At 41.4% G+C, this 24,106-nt stretch overlaps 1 protein-coding gene across 5 annotated transcripts; it reads right to left on the bottom strand.

Moving 5' to 3' along the window:
* Positions 1–1,739: 1,739 nt before the first annotated feature.
* On the bottom strand, positions 1,740–24,036 carry LARP7 (La ribonucleoprotein 7, transcriptional regulator). 5 transcript variants are annotated; one of them, XM_064711435.1, is made up of 13 exons: positions 23,915–24,036; positions 20,336–20,544; positions 19,331–19,431; positions 19,140–19,223; positions 16,354–16,518; positions 15,760–15,868; positions 14,902–15,276; positions 14,226–14,355; positions 11,653–11,801; positions 10,689–10,807; positions 8,144–8,303; positions 6,097–6,188; positions 1,740–2,174 (listed from the first exon to the last, which is right to left on the bottom strand). In XM_064711435.1, the coding sequence occupies exons 2-13, from the start codon at positions 20,541–20,543 to the stop codon at positions 2,094–2,096; spliced, it is 1,773 nt and encodes a 590-aa protein (XP_064567505.1). In that variant the 5' UTR covers position 20,544; positions 23,915–24,036; the 3' UTR covers positions 1,740–2,093. The 5 variants fall into 5 exon arrangements, with proteins under 5 accessions (XP_064567505.1, XP_064567503.1, XP_064567506.1 ...); XM_064711433.1 differs by lacking the exon at positions 23,915–24,036 and adding an exon at positions 23,579–23,696; XM_064711436.1 differs by lacking the exon at positions 23,915–24,036 and adding an exon at positions 21,326–21,452.
* Positions 24,037–24,106: the final 70 nt, after the last annotated feature.

Below are 24,106 nucleotides of genomic sequence, written 5' to 3'. Positions count from 1 at the left end.
CCATACACAGCCTGCAACTCGTGGAAGAGAGGTAAAAATATGAGTGCTAAAAATAATTTCAGCTTCAGCCCCGTGCTGGGTCACAAAGAGCAGAATCAATACTGGGTTCTGCTCCAGGCAGATGGATGGCAATGGAATGATGTTATTCAAAACACTCAGTCCAGGGAGACAGAAAAATCAGCAACAACAAAGGAGCACTCCAAGGTTAACAACTCCTACCGTTTTACAGTGCCACCCTGAATTTCTAAATTAAATGTACTTATTGGGGGAAAAGAAAGGAAAATGTCAGTGTAGGAAGCTCCTAGAGGTCAAACAGAAGTTGCTTTAGGGATGCAGTTCTTGGGCTGGTAAAACTCAGCCAGATGGGGAAAGACAGTAGCAGCAATTGTCATTTGTACTTCAAGAAAAAATACACAAACCATTCAGGCACACCTGAGAATCCAAGCTTCTTTTGCAAAAACATCTAGGTCATCCTCTCCATTCCTGACTTCTGAATTAAGTGGCAAAAATTCTGTTATTAACTCCTTGAAGAAGTATTAAACACCAACTGGCCTTCCCTGCTGGAGCAGACTGCTGCACTAGTTTGGAAAAGGAGAAAAAGAAAATTGATGTTTAAGTGTAAGGAATTAACCTGCATAAATATGGAAAGAAACAGAAGGGTGACTTCTATGTGCTCAAGTTAGGAATTATTAATAAACGAGCAAAACTCCCAAACTCACACTTTTGCAGTTCTGTTCCACTCTCCACCAAACATAAAATGTCTGAATCATTTATGACCTAAATTATTTATAACACAGATATATTTTTGACTTAAATGAATTTCAGCAGCAAAATCCCAAGCATTTTACCCAGGATAGGCTGTGGGGTTTATTTTTTCCCTTCACATCACAAAGGGAAAAAGGGAAAAAAAACCCTCCTGTCTTTCAGGCTCGATGCCTAGAAGACATTAATTGATCAAGTATTTTCAGAGTTGGGTATGAAAACTCCTCTCTGCCATGTTACACAACTTCCCACCTAGCCAGAAGAGAGGAGTTAAAGATCTGAGAATAATAAATTCAAAATGCTGCAATTGGAGTAAACAGGAACACTGCAGGAGTGCCTGGAATACAGGTGAGCTCCTGCTCTTCCCCTGCAGCCCTCTGGGAGGAATCCTCACACACCATTTCCAAGAACCACCAGCAAGCTCTTCCCCTGCAGGCCCAAAGCTGATCCCTTATCTTGCACTTTTCCCCTCTGGACTCTTGCTATCTTCAGTCTGATCACTGCTATTCCCTCTCCATTCAGACTCAGCCAAGCAGAAGTGAAACCTTGTGGAGAATTCCAGTTTCAGGTTTGATTTTCCTCTCATTCAGATTGCTGGTCCTCCCTGAAATACCTTAAAGCCACTAAAATCATCATCCTAACTTGTGAATTATACAACTTGAACACTTATCTGCAAGTGAGTAACAAGATGGAGAGGTACCAAACACACTCTTATTTCTTCTTCTGAAGATTCCTCTAAAAAATAAAAAAGTCTAAATTCAGTTTAGTGTGTATTTATACAAGTAAATTTCCTTCCAAACTCCTCAATGGCAGATTTCCTGCCACCCCTACCCACTTGAAAATAACAGATTATTTTCCTCTATTTTCAAACAGCTAGATGGACTAAAAAGAGGCCTAGAGAGGTTTATGTAGCATTTACCACTTTTATTATTTATAGTCTCATAAAAAGCAAATGGAAGAATTAGAGATACACAACTGAAATTCTCAAGCATTTTATTTTATAACCTAGTGTATAAAACATACAAAAAAAACCACCCAAAACAAAAACAAAACAAAACAAAAAAAAAGAGAGAAAATCCCAACAAAGTGGAAGTGAACTAAAGGAAGATCTCATAATACACATGTTCCAAAAAGCTTTACCTAAGGGCTCAGAAGCAGTAAACATTCAGCCTAGTAAAAATGGGGTTGAGAACCAATCACACTTGCAGTCTGCAGAGCTGTGGCTCCAAGGGCCCGGGCTGGCTTGCTGGAAGCAGCAGTGGCTGTGGGGGCTGGTGCTGATGTTGTGTCTGGAACAGCTACAGTTCACTCCCAAGCCCACAGCAGCCCTGTTAGTTGTCATCAGTGAAGCGAATGTGTTTGCTCGTCTGTTGGGTCTTCTCCAGCCGCATCCTTTCAGCTTTGGCAATCAACTGCAAGCAGCAAAAATGATGTGGAAGATCAGAGGAAAAGCAGACTGTTAGGATTTGACCTTATAATCATAATATATTCTATTCCTCCTTCCTCCCAACATGGCTGAAGACATCGAAATGGCAATTCCAAAATCCTAAAATACAGCCTCATACAGCAAGTTAAAAATTCTATCCTTTTATTAGATTCATTTGGCTACTGATGTAGGAAAAACAAGGTCAAATCACAAAAAAGCCAAAAAGAGTGCTTTATGAATGTTGTGGAATTTTAAACAGGAAAAAACCCCACATATATCCCCAGCACACCAAAGAAACTCCACACAAACGCACTGAAGAAAAACCACTGAAGCACAGAAACCACAAGAAACACACACAAAATTAAAATCCTCATAAACCCCATACATGAACAAATACACAAACACATTGAAAACACACACAAAACTCACATGTCATAAAAAATCCTAAACCCAGGCAAAAACACTGACACTGAAACCACAAACTCCTGTAAGAACACGCACAGCCACCACAAAACCCCTAAAACCCACACAAGAACATGGAGAAACCACAAACTCCCCTAACACCACAAAAACACACACACAAACCACAAAACCCACAAATCAACACAAGAAAGTACACAAAAAAACTCGTGGAGAAACACCACAAACCAACAGAGCACCACAATCTGAGGGCACATAAAACCCCCACAGAATCCAACACAGGAACACTCAAAGGCACATACAGAACACACAACTCCCCCCTTAAAAAAAAACAAACAAACACCAGGCTGCCTAAAAGTAACAGAAAATACCCAAACCCACTAATAAACACCAAAACCAACCTCTGAAAATATGTAATCTGCCAAAAAAAGATACCCAAAAGGAAAAAAATTACCAAAACTCTTCCAAGCCTCTCAAAACAACTCCAAAGCCCCAGTACATGAAGAGAACTCTCAGTACATGTAAAATCACCAAATCCCACAAAAACAGCAGGCAGAGGCATGTACAGAACCCACAAAACCCACCACAATATACACAAAACCACACACACAGGAACCACAAACCAACACAAGAAATCACACAAAAATGCCAAAATACCATCAATTTTTTTTTAAAAAAACCCCACAAAAAAACAAACAAACAAAAAGTCACCATCCCCTCAAAAAACCAAACCAAATCGAAACAACAACAAAACCAAACTAAAGCCCAGAGCAACTTCCGTGCTGGGGACTGACTACTCAACCATACTAGCTGGAGTTATGTGGTCACTTGCACCCAGGCAATCCAGGGTGCCAGACTTGTTCACATCCAAATCAAATTATTTATTACTTCTGCATATGGCTGAGTCCCACACACAGCACGGAGGTGCACCCTGTGCTGCTGCACTCCCTGTGGCAGACAAGATTTGAGGCTTTCCCAAGCAGTTTCCAGCAATGAAACTGACCTCAAGATGGCTAACTTTTATTCTGGTGCCTAAAAAACCCAGTTTAAAACAGTTCAGCCCCAAGAGGAAGCAGAGTACAGTGGTTTAATCCTTCAGCATACGGGATGGAGAGTGCCAAACATGGGAAGGAAGCTCTAAGATATGAGCTGCCCAGCTCATAGTGCTGAGTGTTTCTATCAGAGAACTTGCAAGAGGATTTCCATTTCTAGCTCATCAATCCAGTGGCAGCACCTCTGTGCAAGCACAGGGCTACTCCAGAATGCAAAGAGGGATCCAGCCATTCCACAGACACCAGGGCAAGGTTTCACTTCCACTGGCACAGCTCCCATAATAAACCATATGTCCAAAAGAGATAGGATATCCCAAGGCCCCTCAGAAAAGGCCTGGCCATCCTTTGGAATGAAAGGTGTCTGTGTCTTCCCTCCAGGCCTGGTAGATTGTCACCATTTTTTTTGACTGATTCAGGAAGTGAAATCTCTACCACTTGCTTTGGTTTTGGGCACTGCACCGGCTGTGTGCTGCAGTGATCCTCAACCATTATCCTGAGGAAAGCAAAATGGGCCTGGATGTTTTAGAAAAAATGGAATCTCAGACTGCCTCAACCGTCCGTGCATTTCAACACTGATTCAAAGAAAATATAAGATGCCCTAATTCCAATCATAATGCAGCTAACAGGCAAAAAGTTCCACTTCAAAATGGTATAAGTGATTTCAAACATCAATAGAATAAAAAGGCACACTAATGGCACATTTTATTGAGTGTGTTAAATTATCAATTATTATACTGCTTCCTTTGAGACCTTCAGAAGAAATCATCTTGGAAGTACTAAGGAAAAATTTTCAAATGGGAAAATATTAATGAACAGAAAAATATATATTATCAGTCGGTATTTCAGGAATACAGCCTGTGAAAAAGAGACGAAGGGGTTAAAACTTACTGACTGCAGCGAGGCATTCCTGTCTTGATGTTTTGCTTAATAGCTTTAGCATTTAAATAGAATTCCTTGGCTTTGAAGTTCACACCTCCCTGTGTGGCAAGGTGATGGGCAGGGGGAAGGAGCAGGACTTTGCATCCTTGTGCTGCCAATTGTTAGGCAGAACCAAGACAGTTTGTATTTGCAAGCCTAGATGAGGTACATTACTGCCCAATTTACACCAGCTTGGTCAACAAATACCAATCTTCAAAAGATGAAGAAGAGAAACTTGATAGCAAGGGCTCCTACAGTCAAAATTAAAGTCAAAGGTCTCACTGGCACCTTTGGTTTAAAAAAGTAAAAGTACGTTAAAAAAAATCCTGGCAGCAATCAGAAAAAATGTTCTAAAGCTGTGGTTTTCAAATTCCAAATTCCCTTTCTGCCTTTATTAAAGAAAAATGGCTCGAATCAATGCCATTTTCAGGCTTTCACGAAAATTAAATTCGACATTCGGGCAAATTCTTTATGCACATCTTTGTTTAAAAAACCTCAACTCATTTTTGTCCGCAGGATCTCTGAAAGAACATTCACACAAACAGGATAAGACATGCAAAATATGCCTTGTACAAGATAAGGTTTTGACCTGTATGACTGCTGCTCCTTTAGGTCAATTAAATATTTATTTTCCATTTTATGTGGGACAGGATTCTTTCCCTAACGTCCAGGAAACAAAGAGTCTCCAAAGTCAACAACAAATAATTAAGGTCAGATGATTCTGAAGTTTTGCAAGCCGCAGCAAAAAAAATTCAGGCTAAAGCCAACTCAGAAACCTTATCTGGATTGTGTGTGAAGCAAACCTGGCAATAAAACGTCTGTGACATACTCTCTGGCTCCTCTCTGTCAAGTAAGGGATCTGCCTGGCTTAGTCAAGGAACCCTTCACGCTGGAAGGAGCTGCTGGGGCTGCAGCAGAGGCTGCAAGTTCATTGCAACACTCCCTCAAGGCTGCTGCCACAGGCACAGGCAGGAGAAGGCTGCAGTGTCCCAGTTTGGAACTGGAAGCTGCACAGCCACGGATGCTTTGGCTGGGGCAGAGCAGGGGCTCCTGACCACTCTGGGAACACACAGGATTCACCACAGCAAAATCAAACTGTGTTAATGGTGAGGGAAATGGGATTCATTCTCAAGAAAATTCTTTTCTGGATCACAGTAGAGATTTAAGAGTGCAGCACTAGACGTGATTTCACTAGAGCACAGCAAGACTACTTAACTTATTAATGAGCTCATCCAGACAGGGTTTCAAAAGAAATCCAGCTTACAAATGAAGTTCAGGCCTTTAGTCATGGACTTAACTTTCTCCAGTTGTCCCTGCAATGACAAGCCTTGCACTTGTCAGCTGCAGCAGGACAGCCACACTCTGTATTTTGTGGCTGTAAAACCCTGCTGCCAGGTCAGTAGGAAGTGATTTCTCAGAATTAAATTCACAGAGTGTCAAACCACGTGGAAAAATGCAGAAGCAGGGTCGTGTTCTCAGCCCTGGCTGCAGAGGGAAGAGCTGAGATTTGCAGGTTACCTTCTCTGTACCCCGCTTCTTTTCTCGAGGCTGGTTCAGCTTAGCTTGTCTGTCCACCAGAATCTTCTGCCAGTAACGCTGCTCGTGGTCACCTTGGGGGAAAGGGACATGGAGCAATGTCAATCAACACAGCCACCAGAAGTGCATCCACTTTCACACTCATTAAACATCTCTTAGGGAAACCCAACAAGTATTTCAGAAACCCAACAGTAGTCTTACATTTCCTATCCACCGAAGCCATACAGAATTGCTCTCTACCTGTCATCAGTTTTTGCTGAAGTTTCACCACAGCACACACAGGCCCCTTTGATTTACTGATGTACTCAACCTCTGACACATTTTAAACAGCTACCAAACAGGAGACAAAAAAAAGTAATTACTGTAAGAACAATTGAGACTATTTTGTTTCATCAAAACCATTGTCTGGGGACCTCATGAGCTGTCAGGAATATTTGATCATGGGCAGCAACACAAAAGCAAAAAAATCTGCAGCTCTTCTCAGCAGCTACTTTGCAGGGAAGCAGCAGTTTGCCACTGTTCTTTCCGGTTTGTGATGTAATTATCACAATGGCAATTTTGTGATATCATTTTGCATGGTCTCAGGGTTCATCTTCAGCCCCAGGGAAGTTTCTGAATGATCTCAGAAGAGATTCCTGCAGAAGTTAACATCTCAACGTGATCACAGATGCTTGCCACCTTGCCAGATGCCAAGCTGAAGATACTGAAAGTCAAATCCTGAAGAGTAAAATACTACTGGGAAATCTTTAGTCCCTGCTGTAGAGAGCATTAAAGATTCTTTCCTTTTCATCTCTCACCTTCTGCCACCAAGTAAAACAAAAATCCTAACTGTGAGTCCTTTGTGCATTCCTGGAAAGCTTTTCCATTCTCATTTCAATGAGCCAGTTAGAAAAAAAAAATAAATCTTAAGACCATGAATGGAATGCTCCTACAATGTAGTACTTACTCCTAATCTCCTACTACACCCTGATGTAAGGACAGGAAACCAGACACAGAGAGCACACAGCTGTAGAACACAAAATTTGAGGTTATTTCTCGATGTCTGAAACAGAGAGCACACAGGAGACAAATCTATCTCCAAATGACATCAGCAGCACTCACTGAGTCTCAAACTTCAATTAACTTTGATATCATCATGAAGGTTAAAGCTTCCATCAAAGCTTCTCCTCCTGCAATCCTTTACTGGCATCTCCATCCCTGCACCCAGCAGACTGAGTCCTGAACCAGGATTTGGGCAAGTGTGGGGTGAAATATTTAAATACAGATGAGGCAGTCTCATATTGACTGTTTAACCTGTTTGGTTTTCTTTTTTCCATATTACAGTTTTTGGTGCATCTCTAAAAGACAAAAGTTTCATGAATACAGCAAGTTTGACAGGCTTCCTCTATATTTCTATCCCTCAATCCCACAAAGAGGGTTCTCCACTCTTGGCAAACTAATCCAGTGTAATACAAAATACAAATTTAGAACAGCAGTCATTTCAGAAAGAAACAACATACATTAAAATGAAGTTGAAAAGTAGAGCCCTTCCTATTCTGGCCTAAATTATTCAACTTCCTGAAAAATAAAGATCAATTAGTGGGTAAGTGCTAAAACCCACTTTAAGCATATCTGTGCTGTTACATCCTTGCCATGTCATTTCACACATATGCTCAGTATTTTCAACCAAGTCTTCCTTTAAAATTCTTTTGCATTATCAGAATGTTCTATTCATAAAGCTGCACTGTGAATTAGGCTCTATAGCCCTTTGCCACTGAAAGTGAAGCAAATCCATCTAAAAAGAACAAAACTAAGTCTGCAACAGCAAACAAAAATCATCATTTTGCTCCGAATGGTGGCATAAAATCCCTTCTTGTTTTATCAATTTCAGAGTAATTGCAAAACAAGAAGACTCCCAGAAAATAAAACTACTAAACATGCAATCTTTTTCTCTTGAGACATCTAAATATATCCATAAATTCATCAGGAATGATCCCTTTCACAGTAATTAAGGCTTCTGCCATACCTTCATGAAAAAAAGAAGTCTTACCAGTGAGAACTTCGAATTTCCAGTTGTTTTTGATCTGTATTTCTTTGTGTGATTTCATGACAGTCTGTGCGTCCTCAGGAGTCTTGAAACGGATGTGGCATTCGGTGTCCCCCTCCAGCATGTCAACATAAGCCACCTCAGCCAGCACTGCCAGAGCATCCTGTCAGAGCATGACACAACACACACCATAAATCAGCCTTCAAAAAGAGAACTTAAAAAGAGAGACTTTTGACCATTCCATTTGGAGGTCGTTAACATTTTCAAGAAGGTCATGAAGTAGGAGGCAGTAACTGAACTTTGTCATTTAATCGATCAATCTCTTGTCAAAAGAGTTTTGAATTAACATTTTTTCCTAAGAAGGTTATAACTGAATTCTGATTTATGAGCCTGCAACATCTTCCCATCTATCTCTCATCCTGCCCTCCCATTAACAATTTAAAGCAGTAATTCCTGGAAACCTTATGGTATCATTTTACTAATGGAGCATCACCCATTTATTCCAATGCTGTATTGGATTTTTTTCAAAAGTAAAAACTGTGCACTAGAACATCGATTGATCTCAGTCTACCAGAAAAATATCAGACTTGATTCTACACATGAAATGCACAAAAGCAAGCTCATGCATGGCAGATGATTTGAGAAAGGAGCAGTAGTAAAACAACTCTATCTTTATGAAGTGACCTCTGCCTGAAAATTTTCAGTGACAGCTGAAGGGAGAAGTCACAAATGCTTTTGCAGATGAAGTACTTCACTTGTAATTCCTGCTGTTAGGGAAATTAGGTAGGACCACACATTCCTAGTCAATTTTGTTCACAGCAGGCAGCTCAAGTAAGATGCTTCTATGCAGGAATCACACACTGCTTTTAACCCTCGCTACCAAGGGCAGCCTTAAAACAAAACAAAAATTAAGTGACAAAGCTGTTAAGATCATTTGAGAGCCAACAAAAGCTACTTTTCAGCTTTATTCTGTTATCCCAAAGTCATCCTTTCATGGAAAACTAAAACAAACCAAAGGGTTCCTTGGAGCTGGCAAAAGTGAGTAGCTCTGAGGAGCACCTTGAGGGTAAAACAGGGAAGCAGAGAAGTGCAAAATTACAACATCAAAATAATATTTAAACTACACTGCAAAGACCTTCCCAAGTCGTGTGGCATGCATCACTGCTGCCATGCAACGAGAAATTCAGCTCAGTTCTGGAAGTGTGAGGGGAAAAAAGGCCTGAAGCAGGGCTTGGTGGCAGTTTGCTGCAGCTGACAGCCCAGAAACACAGCAAAGTCACATCTGGTTGCACTTCTGCCTTCCACAAAGTTTGGCCAAAAAACAAAACAAAACAAAAAAAAAAAAAAAAAGGAAAGAAATATCATAAGAATTTAAGTTTTCTTATTTTGAATACTAAGGTTTCCCACTGCCCACAGCCTATCAGGATGTGACACAATTTTCAAACCCAGTGAGGAATATCCTGCAGTCCAAAAGGCCCTCAGAGGTTACAGGAACAACTTGTGCCACCTTCTCTCTGTGTCTCCAGCACTCAGCTGCCTTCAAACACACAGAGAAAAATGAAACCCCGGCACCAGTGGTGAGGGTTCCAGTGAGAGTCTGCCACGTTGCTTAGGCTCATGCACACACCAAGCCTCACACACTTGCAAGCAGCTGCTGACTCAAAATGGCTTCCCTGGTTACAAATGTTTGATAAACAGTATCAGAAATGGAATTGTAAACCATTCCCTCACTGTTCTGAGCAGGCTGGGTATGTGTGTGCACCAACCTGAGCTCAAGTTGTTCAAAGTCTTTGCAGTTGTTACTCATCCTAAAGTGCAATTTGGGAAAGAAAATGTCCTGTGTAACATTAATGGAAAATTCAGGATCTGGAAAAAACCTGTTATTTCCTTTGGAAAACTCTTAATATTTCCATTTCAAAAGGATGAAGCTTAAAAACTGGTATTTTCCTTAAAAAGAATTGATGTGTAACTTTTGGTTTGTGTCATCACACAAAACTTGCATTAGGAAAGAAGTGACTGAATCAACAATTTCCACTCCTGTCATTCTCCCTGAAATGGAGTTTTTGTCATTGAAAAATTCTTTCTGAAATCAAGAAAATTGGTGTCTCATGCACAGAGCCTTTCCTGCCCCCAAATTCCTGCTAATGATAAAAACACTATAAACTTTTCACAGCCTCCTGTCGGGGTGACTGGCACAGTGTCAAACGCAGAACAATCAAGAAGTCTCCAGCTCCTTTTTTTTAACTGGAAAGCACCAGAGCATTGCTGATTCTCCTCGATATTTTCATGATAAACTTGACATTGCTCCAAGCACACTACAGGCTTGATTTTCCTTTGAGATATCCTTCTTTAACCTATTTTGCCACTGAAAAATCTGCCATTTACAGACACCAAGAAATTTTTACTCAGCTACCGGGTAAATAGGCAAAAAAAAAAAAAGACCAAAAAAATCAGTGAGTCTGGCTGAAATGGTATTCCATATTCAAAGATTTGGGGGGCAGGGTAGGAGGAAAGGCTAACAGCTACCCTGAGGTTACAAAGGCATTACCTTGATCTGCTTCCTGCCCGGCAGGGGCTCGCTGCTAATGATCTTCACAATTACTCCGCTGACAAACTGAGGCCCCATTGTGTTGGCCTTGGCGGGAGGGGCACAATCTTCACTGGTGGCTGGGCAAGTTAAGAACAGGGTGGGGGGAAATAGAAAAAAAAGTTTGTATATTTATTAGGTTGAAAAAAATTAACACTATGAAAGCACAGAAGTAAAAGAGTAAATAAGCATCAAATACTGTTACTGTAGTTTGAGGTTTATTTAAAGAAGGTCAAGATTGTCCAAAGGTTCAAGCCAATTTTAGTAAAAAAAATCAGCTTCAAGAAAAAGTCTTTGAGATATTTTTCAAGTCCATAGGGTTCTTCCTACAAAGACATTTTATATTGTACCAATAGTAACCCCGCAGTTACAGAGTGAAGATTAAAAACATGCAGAGGGCCATTGGAACATCAGTGTGGACGTTGGTGAAGAGACACGAAGAGTATTCAGAGGAAATAAAACAAAGAATTCTAAACCAGAAAAAAAGTAGAAATTTATCTACAAAGATATAATTTCGAAGCTCTTACCCCTAGAGCTGACAAAGTCCACTTCCAAGCTGGTTTTTTAATACCTCTGGGACAGTTAAACCCAAGCTGGTCTGGCCCAAGATGCTGCACCAAGACAGCTGATTATTCATTCACTCTGAGGCCTAATCACGACAACTACCTAAATATATCAATAAGCCTGGGAAGTGCATTATGCTGAAATATGCTGAAATCACTTTAGTACTTTCTTACATAACTCCTTAGTACCAAATCCACCAAAATATAGTCAGGGGGTAACTTTTACTATGTGACATTTTGAGAAAACAGCAGCATTTTACAAAACAAAACCTTCTGCAAGTGTTTCTGCGAAACCAGGGTCTTGCACGACTTCTGTTTGCATACAGGAAACAATAAAGAAAAAAGACAAAACCCAGGATTACTTTTGTCATTTTCAGATTTCTGCACACCAGACTCCGTCTCCATTTCTCCCACGGGCTCAGGTTTGATTTGAGACATGGTTTTCTTTAAGGAGGCCATACTGGCTTTCTGCAGAGCCAAATATTCCTGCTTCAAATCCATCCATTCGGTCCTAAAAGCAGCACCACAGGCACAGGATGTCAGTTGCAAACAAAAACTGACGTTTAGAAACTTACAGGTAATTGAATAGGTTACAAACAGCTTCAGGTGGATTTGGTGATCAGTGCAGACCATTCTGCCACCAGAGATGTCCCTGCACTTTGGTCAAATTCAATTTTTTATTAACTCAATCTCCCATGGCTTTGCTTTAGAGAGTTCCAGCAACATCAACCTATGATTTCAACAGAGTGGCTTTCAAATTTGCTTTAAATTCAGACAGCATTGAGAAGAGTTTGGTGAACTGCGGTTTCCACTGGACCTACACAGAGCACAGGCACCAAATTCAGAGTTAATTCAGAGACAGTGAACTCTCAATTCAGTGAATTAGTTCAGTGAACCCACTCCTGTGTCACTACATTAAGAATCAGTCATTCATTTTCGAAAAAAAAAAATCATTGCTGGAAAATCAACAACTGGTTAAACTCACCAAAAACCTACCGAGATAAGGACATTCCTCCCTATTCAAATGCATTTTGGTTCAAAAATCCTCCCCATGGAAGCAATTTATATATTTACATACATTTAACATGGAGATGTTTCTGCAAACAGCCTGAGCTTTGCTCCACAGCAACACAATGCCCGCAGTGGCACTGTGAGAACGACTCATTGTTACCCTAATCTGTGCTATCAAACAAGCTGATAGAGGATTTTTAAAGAGGAGGATATCTTCTGGTAATGGTTTTAGCTGTTAACACTGCCAACTGGATACTTCAAAAAAGCATCCAGACTCGCCCAGGATCATACATTCTCAACGGAGCAAAGGCATTAAAATAACAAAAGAGCCACGTAATGATTCTTGGAGATAAAAAGGCAACACCATCCCATAGCAAGGTTTGGTATAAATACGAGCTCAAGGAGGAACTTTGTGACTCGCCCAGCCAAAGCAGAGGAGATGATGGAGCCTGAGCCAGGCAAGTATTTGCAAAGCTTATACTCTTTAAACATTTTACATTTTCCCCTTTTGCTACAATTGAATAACCTTTAACCAAAACTCTTTGTGTTTGTTGCAGTTTGCTCAGAATGCCGACGGCAGAGGACAACCTTTTTTTTTTTTTTTTTTGTGGACCCCTTTTACTTTAACATGGAGGTGCTTTCTGTGATATAGAAAAAGTAAGTGCTTCCATGTTTTAGTAGAGGTGAATCCTGAGCGCAATCCTGAAGCTTCATCCTGGATTACATGGGATTTTTTGGTTTTGTTTTTTTTTTTTTTTTTTTTTTGGCCTGCACTTCGGTTGAAGATGTTTAGATCCTGAAGATTTTTAGATCCGGGAAAAAATAAAGCTGAGAGCAGATCTTTTTCTAAGTGCCTAAAGTTCATTTGAAGCGATTTTTAGTTTGAAGGTCTCCCTTTGCTTTAACATGGAGGTACCTGCTGCCTAAAAAAGTAAGTGCTTCCATGTTTCAGTGGCGGTGGATCCTAATGCTCGAAGGCGTTTACAGGAAATGTGCATAAATGTTTTTTGTTACTGCGGCTTTGTTTTAATTTTTTGTAGTTTTTCCCTTGAAGGACCCCCACAACTTAAATGTGGATGTGCTTGCTTTGGTTCTCAACAGTAAGTGCTTCCATGTTTTAGTGGTGGTGAATCCTTTGAATCTCAACACTTTCTCTGCAAATGTATCAAATAATCAAAGTGTTTCTAAATAAATCAAGATATTGCAGCAGGAGGCGGCGAGGACCCCCTCTACTTTAACATGGAGGTACTTGCTGGATGCCTAAAAAGTAAGTGCTTCCATGTTTTAGTTGTGGTGACTCCTAAAAGCCCAACGCTTTTGGATTATAAGGTTGGCAGAACTCTACACGTCAAGCTATGAAAATTCAAACGGGTGTTTTACTCTTCTTGCTACAGGCTAATACTGTTGCTAATATGCAACTCTGTTGTATAAAAATTGGAATTGCACTTTAGCAATGGTGATGGACTGTCAGACATACCAAGACTTCAGGAAAAAATAACATTAAATGTTTGAAATATGGTGAATTAAATTTTTAAGCAATAAAAACTTCAATAAACTTTACAAAACATGGTTTAAATTTCCTACAAGAGACTAAGCAGTGCATACTACAGAAAAACATATCCATTCAAGCATTTCAGAAACATTTAAAATGTGGTACCACAAGACAATATTTACAATATCCCCGAGGTATAGATACTCAAACAGCAGTAAACTGTTTAAACACTGAGGAGGCCCAACATAAAACGAGATTAAAACCTGTGGGTTTATTTCATAGTTACAGTCAGTGTGACAAGAATCAAGAATTGGGGATTTTGTTCTCATTTAGGAGGTCTCTTAATCACGACAGCCACCCATTTCCTTAGTATGATCATTAAGGAAAAATTATTCAGTGGTAACACAGAAAAGGGTTATTTATTTCACCTACTTGGAGAGTACCCTGAGGGGAATGACTTCTTCCTCCATTTTGTGTCTCTCTTTGTGCTTTTTCTTGTGTTTCCTTTTAGATTTGGAAAGGGATGTGTCTTTTTTGTCTTTGTCTTCTTCTGCAGAAACTTCTGTATCATAAAAGGTCAGATGAAAAAAAAAATATTTGAACACGGATAGTTGAACATTTTATTACAATAAAATCACATTCAATATCTACTGCTCCTCTGTATGAACTGCTTCTGGTCCATTTAATGGAATACCCAAGTTTACTTTACTTCCTCACACCAAATCTCATTTCACTGCAGCTCTTCTTATCTCATGCAACAAATGCTCTCCCTTTTGTATTCTAATTTATTTATCTAGATCCCCGTGCTGTGTCATTTGCCCAGGCTGTCTGTTTAACCAATACTTTACAGTTCTATTGATATGAACTTCTTTGAAGTATTTTGATTTCTGATTAGATTTCCCTACTTTGGTGTTCCAAGTTCTTCCTCATTCCCTGTGCACCTCCTGTCCTTGGAGTGGCTCCTAACAAGGTTTAATTTAACTGCAGGGAACACTGACATGCCCAAGCTGATCTAATGCTTCCACTCTACCATTCATAAGGGATTTCTATAATTTCATTTCATTCTTGCATAGAAATTATGATCATTAAAAGCGGCAAGAATTTTTACCATTGGAATCTTTTGGAACTTCTGTTGTTTCTTCTTTTATTGTTTCAACTTCATCTTTTTCAGCATTTTTCTTGACTTTTGGAGCTGATGTCTCACCATCTCCTGAGGTGGCTCTTTTTCTCTTTCCTGGCCTGCTTTCCCAGGTTACCTCAGAGCTCTCTGTTCTGTCCCATTTCCTCTTTTCCTTTTTGGAGGGCAGCTTGGGGGGCTCAGTTCCCTCCATCTCAGAACACTCTGAGGGGGTTCTGTGCCTTTTAGACTTGGGTGCTGCCTCTGTTGTGTTGTTAGTGTTGGATTCCTTTGGCTCTGCAGCTGCCTGTGCATTGCTCTCCTTCTTGATTTTAGATTTCTTCTTTTTCTTCTTTTTCTTCTCTTCTGGAATAAAAACAAAACATTTAAAACTGCCCATGATACAACACTAGATTAGATTACATTAGATTAGTTTGATTTAATTTTTTTTGTTTTCACCTAACAGTTGCTGGTATAATAAAGAATTGGTGATAATCGTGAGGAATACTAATGTGACTTATCATCAGTCTTAGAAAAAAGAAGGAGGGTGTCTGAGGTATGGCAAATTGTATTACAACACCAGAAATGAGAGAAAATGAGGTTTTAGTGATGAAGTTGCAACATAAATCTGGGATACTGGTTTGTAAATGACAGTAGATTTTTCATACTGCAGCCCATGCTGGCCAAACACAGCAAGGTGACTTGCTTTTATGAAAAGCTTTTAAGACACGTGAAATTAAACTGCAGTAACACAGCAGGTGAGAATTTTCTCTTCAGAAGATGAGGCACAAAACTGACCCAAGAAACTGAATAACACTTCCTTGATCCCAGCAACTTAGCCCCACTTACCTACTACAGTGGTGTCACTTGAATTCAGTGTAGGAACTGGTTTATTCTTTACTGTTTTGGGGAAAATCCCAGGTTTCCGTGGTGCTTCTTCTGGTGGATTATTCAAAAACTAACACAAGGAAATTGAGAACCACAAAATCATACTTTCTTTGAAGAGTCTGCATCCAAGTTAAAGTTAAAACCAACAATCTTTATCACACTTCAATACACAAATACTTTCAAATCACATTTCAATACAGAAAATTAGGTATGATCGTGCTTGCTTGATGAAATTTAAACGTCTTTTTTTTTGTTGGTCACCGAGATCTCTTTCTGTAAAAGATGCCAAGAGCAGCCAACCAAATTACTTACCAAAAAACCCCCCAAAAAACCGCCATATTTGAAAGTTGTCAGGTTATTAATAGAATTAAATCTTTAAAGAATTGTAGGTCTGGCAGCAGGAAAGAAGAGCTAACTCCTGTTCAGTGAAGCTTTTAAATGGTGATATTTTGGGAACTTCTCTAAGATTCAGTGGGTGACCTAGCAGAGAGCACAGCGTTCATATCTCAGTGTGTCACCAGGAACAAGGGCAGCAGCAGAGGGAGCAGCACTCACCTCAATGGCTTTCTCTGCTTGTTCTTTAGTTTCAAATTCAACAAAAGCAAAGCCCTTTGGATCCCCAGTGCTCCTGTAGCGGGGGATGCTGACGTAAACGACATTGCCACACTTCCCAAACACCCGCTCAATCCAGCTGTGATTGACGTTCTTGGGAAGCAGCTCCTAAAGGAGAAAATAAAAAATTGAAGTTTGATATCAAAACGTTGAGAGGCAAAGTATCCAGGCAGCAAAAAGTGACCTGAGAACAGATCTCTGAGTATTCATACTCTAGAACAAATACATGATATATTTCATTTACATGTTTCTCTTCTTCACATGACAGATAGCAAGAGCTCACCTGCAGCTGGACTTGGCAACACAAAATCTCTTGGTGAATTTCAAACCTTGGAGGAAATACCAGACTGGCTTGTCTCAAACTATCCTCTGGTATCACAGAAAGAATTCCTGCAGGCCAGTAAAGAGTCACTACTGATAAATTTTTTACCAGTAGCCAATATTTTCAAGTTTAATCCACCAGATGAGCAGAACCTTTTTCAGCAGCTTCTTGGATGAGAAAATTGACTGATTTTTACTTCTATAAAGCCCTTAATATAGCAGCACGTTTAGCAGCTGGCAGACAGGGTGTCTGAGTTCAGCATTTCCCCTCCCCAGCCACACAGAAATCGTGTCACACCAATATCTCACTAGACCCAGCACAACTCTTTGAATTCCCACTCTCAAATTCATTCCTAAACTACAACAGAGTTGGCACTATTTCATTTCTGTTTCACAAGTTACTGCACTAAAAGGTTCTCCTTGGAGGGAAACACTTATCACATTCAGATTTTCTTTTTTCATAAACTTTGCCATCCTCAGAAAAACATTTTATTACAGTTTGGCTTTAAATTGAAAAGCCAGTTACTTCAAGTTTTTTTCAAGTTTTAATAGTATAATAGTCTGTGGTAAAGCATATAAAAAAGCAATACCTGGGCTACTTCTACTCTCCCCATTTCCACATACCAGTTATTTACAAAACATTTGGTCACACACTTAAGCTTTTTATGGACAATGTCACTCAAAACTTCAAATATCTTATCTAAAAATGATATAGACAAGGTATTTCAGAGTTCTAAGCAGTCCCTGTAATCATGCCAGGAAAATATTATGTCTGACACATTGTATTTAAAAAAAACAAAAGCCAACCACCTTTCCCGGGCTTTTGTTAAGGAAGGAATCATCAGAGCAGATCAGCTCCTCCTTATCCGGATGGGCTGGCATTCTGGCCATGATTATTGTGTATGTTTATCACAGAAAACTCAGTGCTGTCTGGAAAATACTAACCCAGCTGCTAACAGCTACAGGTACACAGCAAAAATTGTGCCTGTCATAAAAAGCAAATAGAGACAAAGCAAATCCCACAGTGGCCTCAAATCTGCTAAATAAAATTGCCCAGGGTTTAAATAAGCAAAAGCTCAACCACCAGATTTCTTTCCAATCCACCACTCAGTTGGCTCCAATGTAAGAGCATTTCACTCAGACCGGGCTGAAATACCAAGGTGAGATGCAGACTTATGCCATCAGCACAAGCCATTTTCATTTAAATTAAGCAGTCCTGCCAGTATCAAGGTGTGCTATAAGGAGGATAGTTAAAATTTTTCAGGTATAGTCTGCCTTGAAAAGAATGGTGTTTGTGTGTGTACAAAAGCAGAGGCACTCACAGCAACAGATCTCATAAAGAGATAATGCTGTTTAAAGTACCCTGATAAACTTGGGAATGCAGCTAGATCCTGTTTGACCAACCTAATTTAGTTGTTATTAGAAAGCTTCAACTACATTAATGTAATTAGCAAGTATTTCTTAATACCACTGGTGCTCCTCTAACGCATTTAAAAAGCCCAGTGAACACAGCAACAGCTCAGTGCAAGGAAACTGCACCTTTCCAGCCTGGGAAGCAGCACTTGGCTTGGCATTCAAAACCACTTAAGCTGGCAGGAGAAATCCCTGCACCAAACAAAGCCCTCCCTTGCCACTGCCACTCTCAGTTCTTGCTCACCTGCCTATGCTGAATTAATTTGTTTTACCTGTGCTGCACTGTGAAAAATGCATATTTTATGACTGGCTTTTTGCAAATATTAAAATGAATATTATATGTGTTGTGTTAGAAAGTAATGCTGGATTCATTCTCTTAAGTAGTGTGTTAAATATAGTTTTAGGTTATAAAAAAATGTTAAAATAGAAACGATGCTATGTAAGATACTTTTTTTAAAGAAAGGACTTGCAGCGAAATAGCAGCCACAGGACACGTGAATCTTTCAGAGAAAGGGAATTTATGGCCCTCTTATCAGCAGAAACGAACTTCTTCCCGCCTTGGAGGCGCTGTTAGGATTAGAAGGAAGAAGTTGAGGATGACCAGACAGAATCCTGTGTTTGAATGGAATTTGTGCATCATGTATGAGGTGTATGAATATGCAACAGGCTGTTGCTTTTAAGGGTTAATCCTCTGTTCAGGGGTGTCCTTTTTCGGGCTTGTGATGGCCAGAAAAAGGTACCCAGACTGTCCATAACTCTTTGTTTTTATTGTCTCATATTGTCCTAATTCAAATTGTCCAAATTATAATTACTCTACTTGCACTACTATTTTTATAACCATTTTATTACTATTAAACTTTTAAAATTTTAAAACCAAGTGATTGGGGCGTTTTTCACATGCACAATGAGCAGCAGCCAAGGCAAATCCTGATGCACAAACAGAGTTTCCATAGGCAGGAACAAAGGGTCGGGCCCACAGCCAAGGGCAGCCTCACCACATAGACCGTCCGACTGTCCACGTCCGTGGGGCACTCGCCCAGCGGCTGCCGCCTCCTGATCCTGGTTCCTTCCAAATCCAGCTGAAAGCAGGGAGAAAGAAGGATTTTCCATGAGATTATTGCTGACCTCAGCACCCCAGCAGAACTCTTCCAGCACCAGCAAATCCAAAGGGTGAGATGTTCAATACCTCTACAACAGATGAACTTTTAACTGCCCGAGCGATCAGCTTCCCGTCAGTAGTCAATTTTTTCATCTTGTTGAAAGAAACAAGAAGTGATATGTCAACATCTAGGGGAAAAAAAGTGTAATTATGAAATCAGGTGACGTGTTCTGCTGCACTTGTTTTCATGTGAAATTTAGCTTTCTCCTGTGCTAACCACTATCAAAGGAATTTTTTTCTTTTACCTCCCCACTGATAACTGCTGGTTTTGAAAAGAAAGCAAGAAAATCTCCTTTTCTGATGTAGTTTTACAGCACTAAAACCAATTTGTATTGAAAATATGCCTGTCCTTCAAGTACTCATCGAGTATTTAACCTGGTGCTGCCAACACAGAGCCCCTGCCTGCACCTCAGTTTTAACCAGTCATGCTGCAAAAACCTGGACAGAAAAATATGTAGCACTAGTCTTAATAAAAATTTAGACATGTCTAGTATCTCTAGAAAATGCAGAGTGATTTTTACCTCTCTATTACAGTAATTATTTAAGGGGGCCCTTAGAAAAGCTCAACCAACCACAAAAAATTGTCTGAAGAGACCCACAGTAACCCTAGAAGCGAACACACAAGTGCTTACCAAACTTGTAGAGAGAAAATTAACAAAATTCCTATGCTTAACAATATATTCCAGTGACATTTTAATTTCTGCATCTATTTAGCCTGCAAAACAAGTTCAGTACCTCTGAGGGCAAAATTACTCTTGTTTCATGTTCTTAAAATTATGTAAGAATGGACATTGAAAATCAGGTCTCCCAAACAGTCATTTCTACCCTGGCAGATGTCTTTGACCTAGGGTTGACAGGACAGGAGGAGAGCAAGAACAAATTATTTTTTTTAAATCTAGTCCCAGCATGGAACTCCTGCCTTTCCCAGGAGAAGACACACACCTCAGAATAACCTGCCACTGGTGCCAGCAATACAGGGAAGGACAAAGTGAAACTCAAGTGTTTACTGAAATATACCGAAAATAAACTTACACCCATCTCTGGACTTCTCTATTTGTTCTCGAAGAAATCTGTCTTTGTGGAGATTGACATCACCAAACCAGAAATCCACTTGCTTGGCTATATCTGCCAGCACCTGCTTAACTCTTGATCTCTTCTTCTTCTCTCTTTCCTTCTTCTGCTCGGTGCTTTCTTCTTCCATGGCTTTGTCTCTCTCTGTTTCAGTCTCCATTCCTGTCATTCTGCCAAATGAGACATCAATATAATTTTAAAAACACAAAAGGGTTTTTTTCAAGGAGTAAATGTTCTGGTATAATCTTCTGCCCTGTCATCAGAAAAGCAAGTTACTTGCCAAAAAGAGTTTACAATAACTAAAGCTGAAAAGCAGGTAATTTCCCTCCTCATGAACATGCTTTTCTAAGAATTGAAAATGATACACAATTTTTTCTCCACTCCCCTTAACTCACACTACAAACCACTAGAAAGATCACACACAAAACCCAGGAGCACTTCACACTTCAGAAACTAACCTTGTATTAGCCTTGATCGTGGCAGATCTGGTAACAGTAAGGCTGGTTTTACAAAACTGTCTTTATTATGTCAAAAATGCAAACCACTCACTCCAGCAGCTACCAAAGCCCTGCCCAAGAGCAGCAGGTCAATGAAGTGTCCCCAATGGCAAACCCGGGTCTGTCACAACTCCAGAACAGGCTCCTGGAGAATAAACCCTACCTAGAACCAAGTGACTTGCTATACAGATTCATCTTAAAACACATAAAACCGTTTTATTGCACCGATTCATCTCCTTTGTTCGTGTTCCAATTCGCTGGAGCTGAGGCCTGCCAGTCACCACTTCAGTACCTCATTTCACACCGGCAAAACAATGCAGCGCTGCCAGAAGCAGACAGCTCTTGGAAAATTAAATTACCACAAAAATTAAAGCCATTAATGTCGCAATCACCATATGAAAGACTTGAGCAGCCGAGAGGGAAACACAGCACAGCCATCGGAGAGGAAGCCCACCTCGACAACAGGATGGCAAAATGGAAATGGCCCCCAAATTCTTGTGCAAATGAGGCTTCCTCAGGCGGAGATCAGCTTCTCCCCCGCTGGGAGCTGCCGGCTCCAGAGAGTGAAAGGTCAGCAGTCCCTTGGGAAGATAAGCCAGGTAAAACGCTCAGCAAGTTCAAGCTCCACTCAAGGCCTAGAGCAGCGTTTTTAGATTAATAACCAGCAGGCAGCACCTTCAGTAACCGGCTGAGGGCCGCACTGAGACGCCTCACCAGTATAAAATGTCACCATGGGCTGTCTGTCCTGGCTGCCAGCACGGAGGGACCACAGCAGCACCCCAGCGTGGCCCAGCACAGCACAGCTTTGTTTCAAAAAGCAGTCTGAGTCACTGAGCTCGGGGACTTCCTTCCCAGCACAGGGAAAAGCAGCGGCAAGCTGCACTCCAGGCTTTCCTCTCACTTTGTGCTTTACAAACGCAGCTTTGAGGAAAGCACTTCATCTCCTCCCGAGTCAGAGCAAATATCAATGATTAACAGGTACATAAAACCCCAGGAATTAATTCAGCAATGCCCACGTGCCCGTGTTCCTCACATGCCAACTCTCACACTACCAGCACTACTGGGATAAACAAATGAAAATCAGAGCAAAGCAAAAGCAGGGGCAAAACCTCACACTGATAAAGCAAAGAATTTTCTCCCCAAAAGAAATAAAATCGCAGTGCCTGTGTGTGCCAGAGTGAAACCAGAAAAGAGGGGACAGTTAAACAGGAGGAAGGAACTTCAGGAAAGCGAAGATAAGACATCATAAAAAAACAACAAATAAACAACACAGCTGCACACTCATCTATAGACTCGATAAAAACTAAAGATTTCAGTGCTAACCTACACACAACCCCAGTTTCTATTATTATCAACATCTGGAAAACAGAATTAAATTCAACTGTAATACAAGGCCTGGAGGAAACAGGGTGCAGATATAAAATATAATTTATTCTTTTAAGCACGGATGCAAATATTTGTTTGCCTCGGGTATTTTAAAAATTAAAATGAGGCAAGAGATGATGAGGGAAAAAAAAGAGGAATTCAAAATACTTTGTGTACTATGAAAATGTTTTTGTGGAGTCACGGGCAACCCTAGGTATGTACTGCAGGATAAATGCAAGTATTCAGCAAACCTGAAACTACTTAGAAAGACACATCCTGAAACACTTGACACCAATACAGACACAGGCAGAGCTGCAGGCTGAAGTTCCTGCCCTGCCCTGAAACGTCCCTCTATGCAAAGTAAGGTACCAAAGGACAGGAGTTAATACATGGGGGCCAGCAAAAATTTCTTAACCTAAAACCAGAAAAACTTCTACTTTTCCCCTCCCATTTTACAGAATGAAACCAATGCATTATTTTAATCTGCAGTTTTAAGGCATTCCATGGATTTCATGAAACTGGTGTGCCCACAGGCAGAAAAGGCTTAGCTTCCACTTGACAGTGATGAGTGTTAAAGCTGTCCCCACACCTAGAGAGATCCCTGGCTGCTGGTTGTGCCCTTCCCTCTGGCACCTCAGGAGGGGCAAAGTGGATTTATTCCTGTTCAAGACTGGACGTGGGACTTCGTGCCGTGGTCTGGGTGACAAGGTGGGGATCAGCCAAAGGTTGCACTTAATCTCAGGGGTCGTTTCTGTAGTTATAATTAAAATATATGCCAGGACCAGATTCTGATGGGGTGGATTCACCTGTACTACACCAAAAGGACAGCCCAATTTCTTCACAGTATCTCACCCTCAAGAAACAGAAGTGAATTTTAAGAACTTATTTCTGGTTCTTCCCTGTGGTTACAACCAGGTGATTAGGGAACTGAACAGGCAGCAGAGCTCCTGGAGGTAAACAGAAGGAATAAGTACATGGAAGCAGAGCGGAGGTGGTTACAAAAACCAAGCGTTCTGCGGCCCAGGTAGCTGCTGCATTAGACCAAAACCACTGAAAATATATGGGAAAACTTCACCTTATTTACTCCTCAAGTAAGGGGCAGACCACAATGTGAAATAGATTTTTCTACCTCTGACTTATGCTGAGAAGCCTGAGCACCACACACTTACCAACGACCAGGTACTGACCACTACAGGTGTAACTGCTGAAGGGAGTTACAGACTTTACCGACACAACACTTAAAAAAACAAGCACAGACTAACTCGAAGGGGCCCAAAGCCCCCTCAGCACGAGTTCCTCATTTCACCAGGCGCCAAGACACGACACCACGCACAAGAGCCACCTGCGCATCACTTGCGGGCAGAACCACCTCAGCGCCCGGGGGCAGTGGCGAGCCCTCAGGAAGGCGCCCCACAGGTCGGGATCAGCGGGCACCGGGAGAGGAGGATGCGGGGGGCGGGCACAGCGCGGCTCAGGGCTCCATTGCGGTGACCGGAGGGGCCCGACGGGCTCGCCCCGCCCCGGCCCTGAGGGGAGCGCGCGGGGGCGTGGGGGGGTGATGGGGGGAGCTCCGCGCGCGGGCGGGCGGCGGGAACGGCGCTGAGGGGCCCACAGCGCCCCCTGCCTGCGCCGCCACCGCTGCACCCGGCCAACCCACAGCCCCTCCCCGGCCGCTGACCTGCTGCTGCTGCTGCTGCTGCCGCCGCCACACCGGCTCGGCTCCGCCCGGCCCGTCCGCGGCTCCGGCTCTGCCTCCGTCCCCGCCGCTCCCGGCGCGAGACGCGCTGCGCGCTCCCCGGCTTTCCAAGGGGAAAAAAAAATAAATAAAAAAAAAAAGCCCCGCGGCGGCGCCCGCGCGTGCGCAGCGGCG

The sequence above is a fragment of the Zonotrichia leucophrys genome, chromosome 4, assembly GCF_028769735.1.
Source record: "Zonotrichia leucophrys gambelii isolate GWCS_2022_RI chromosome 4, RI_Zleu_2.0, whole genome shotgun sequence".
NCBI classification, from domain to species: domain Eukaryota; kingdom Metazoa; phylum Chordata; class Aves; order Passeriformes; family Passerellidae; genus Zonotrichia; species Zonotrichia leucophrys.
Note: the sequence above shows the minus strand (reverse complement) of the source record. Positions and strands in the feature narration are given on the sequence as shown.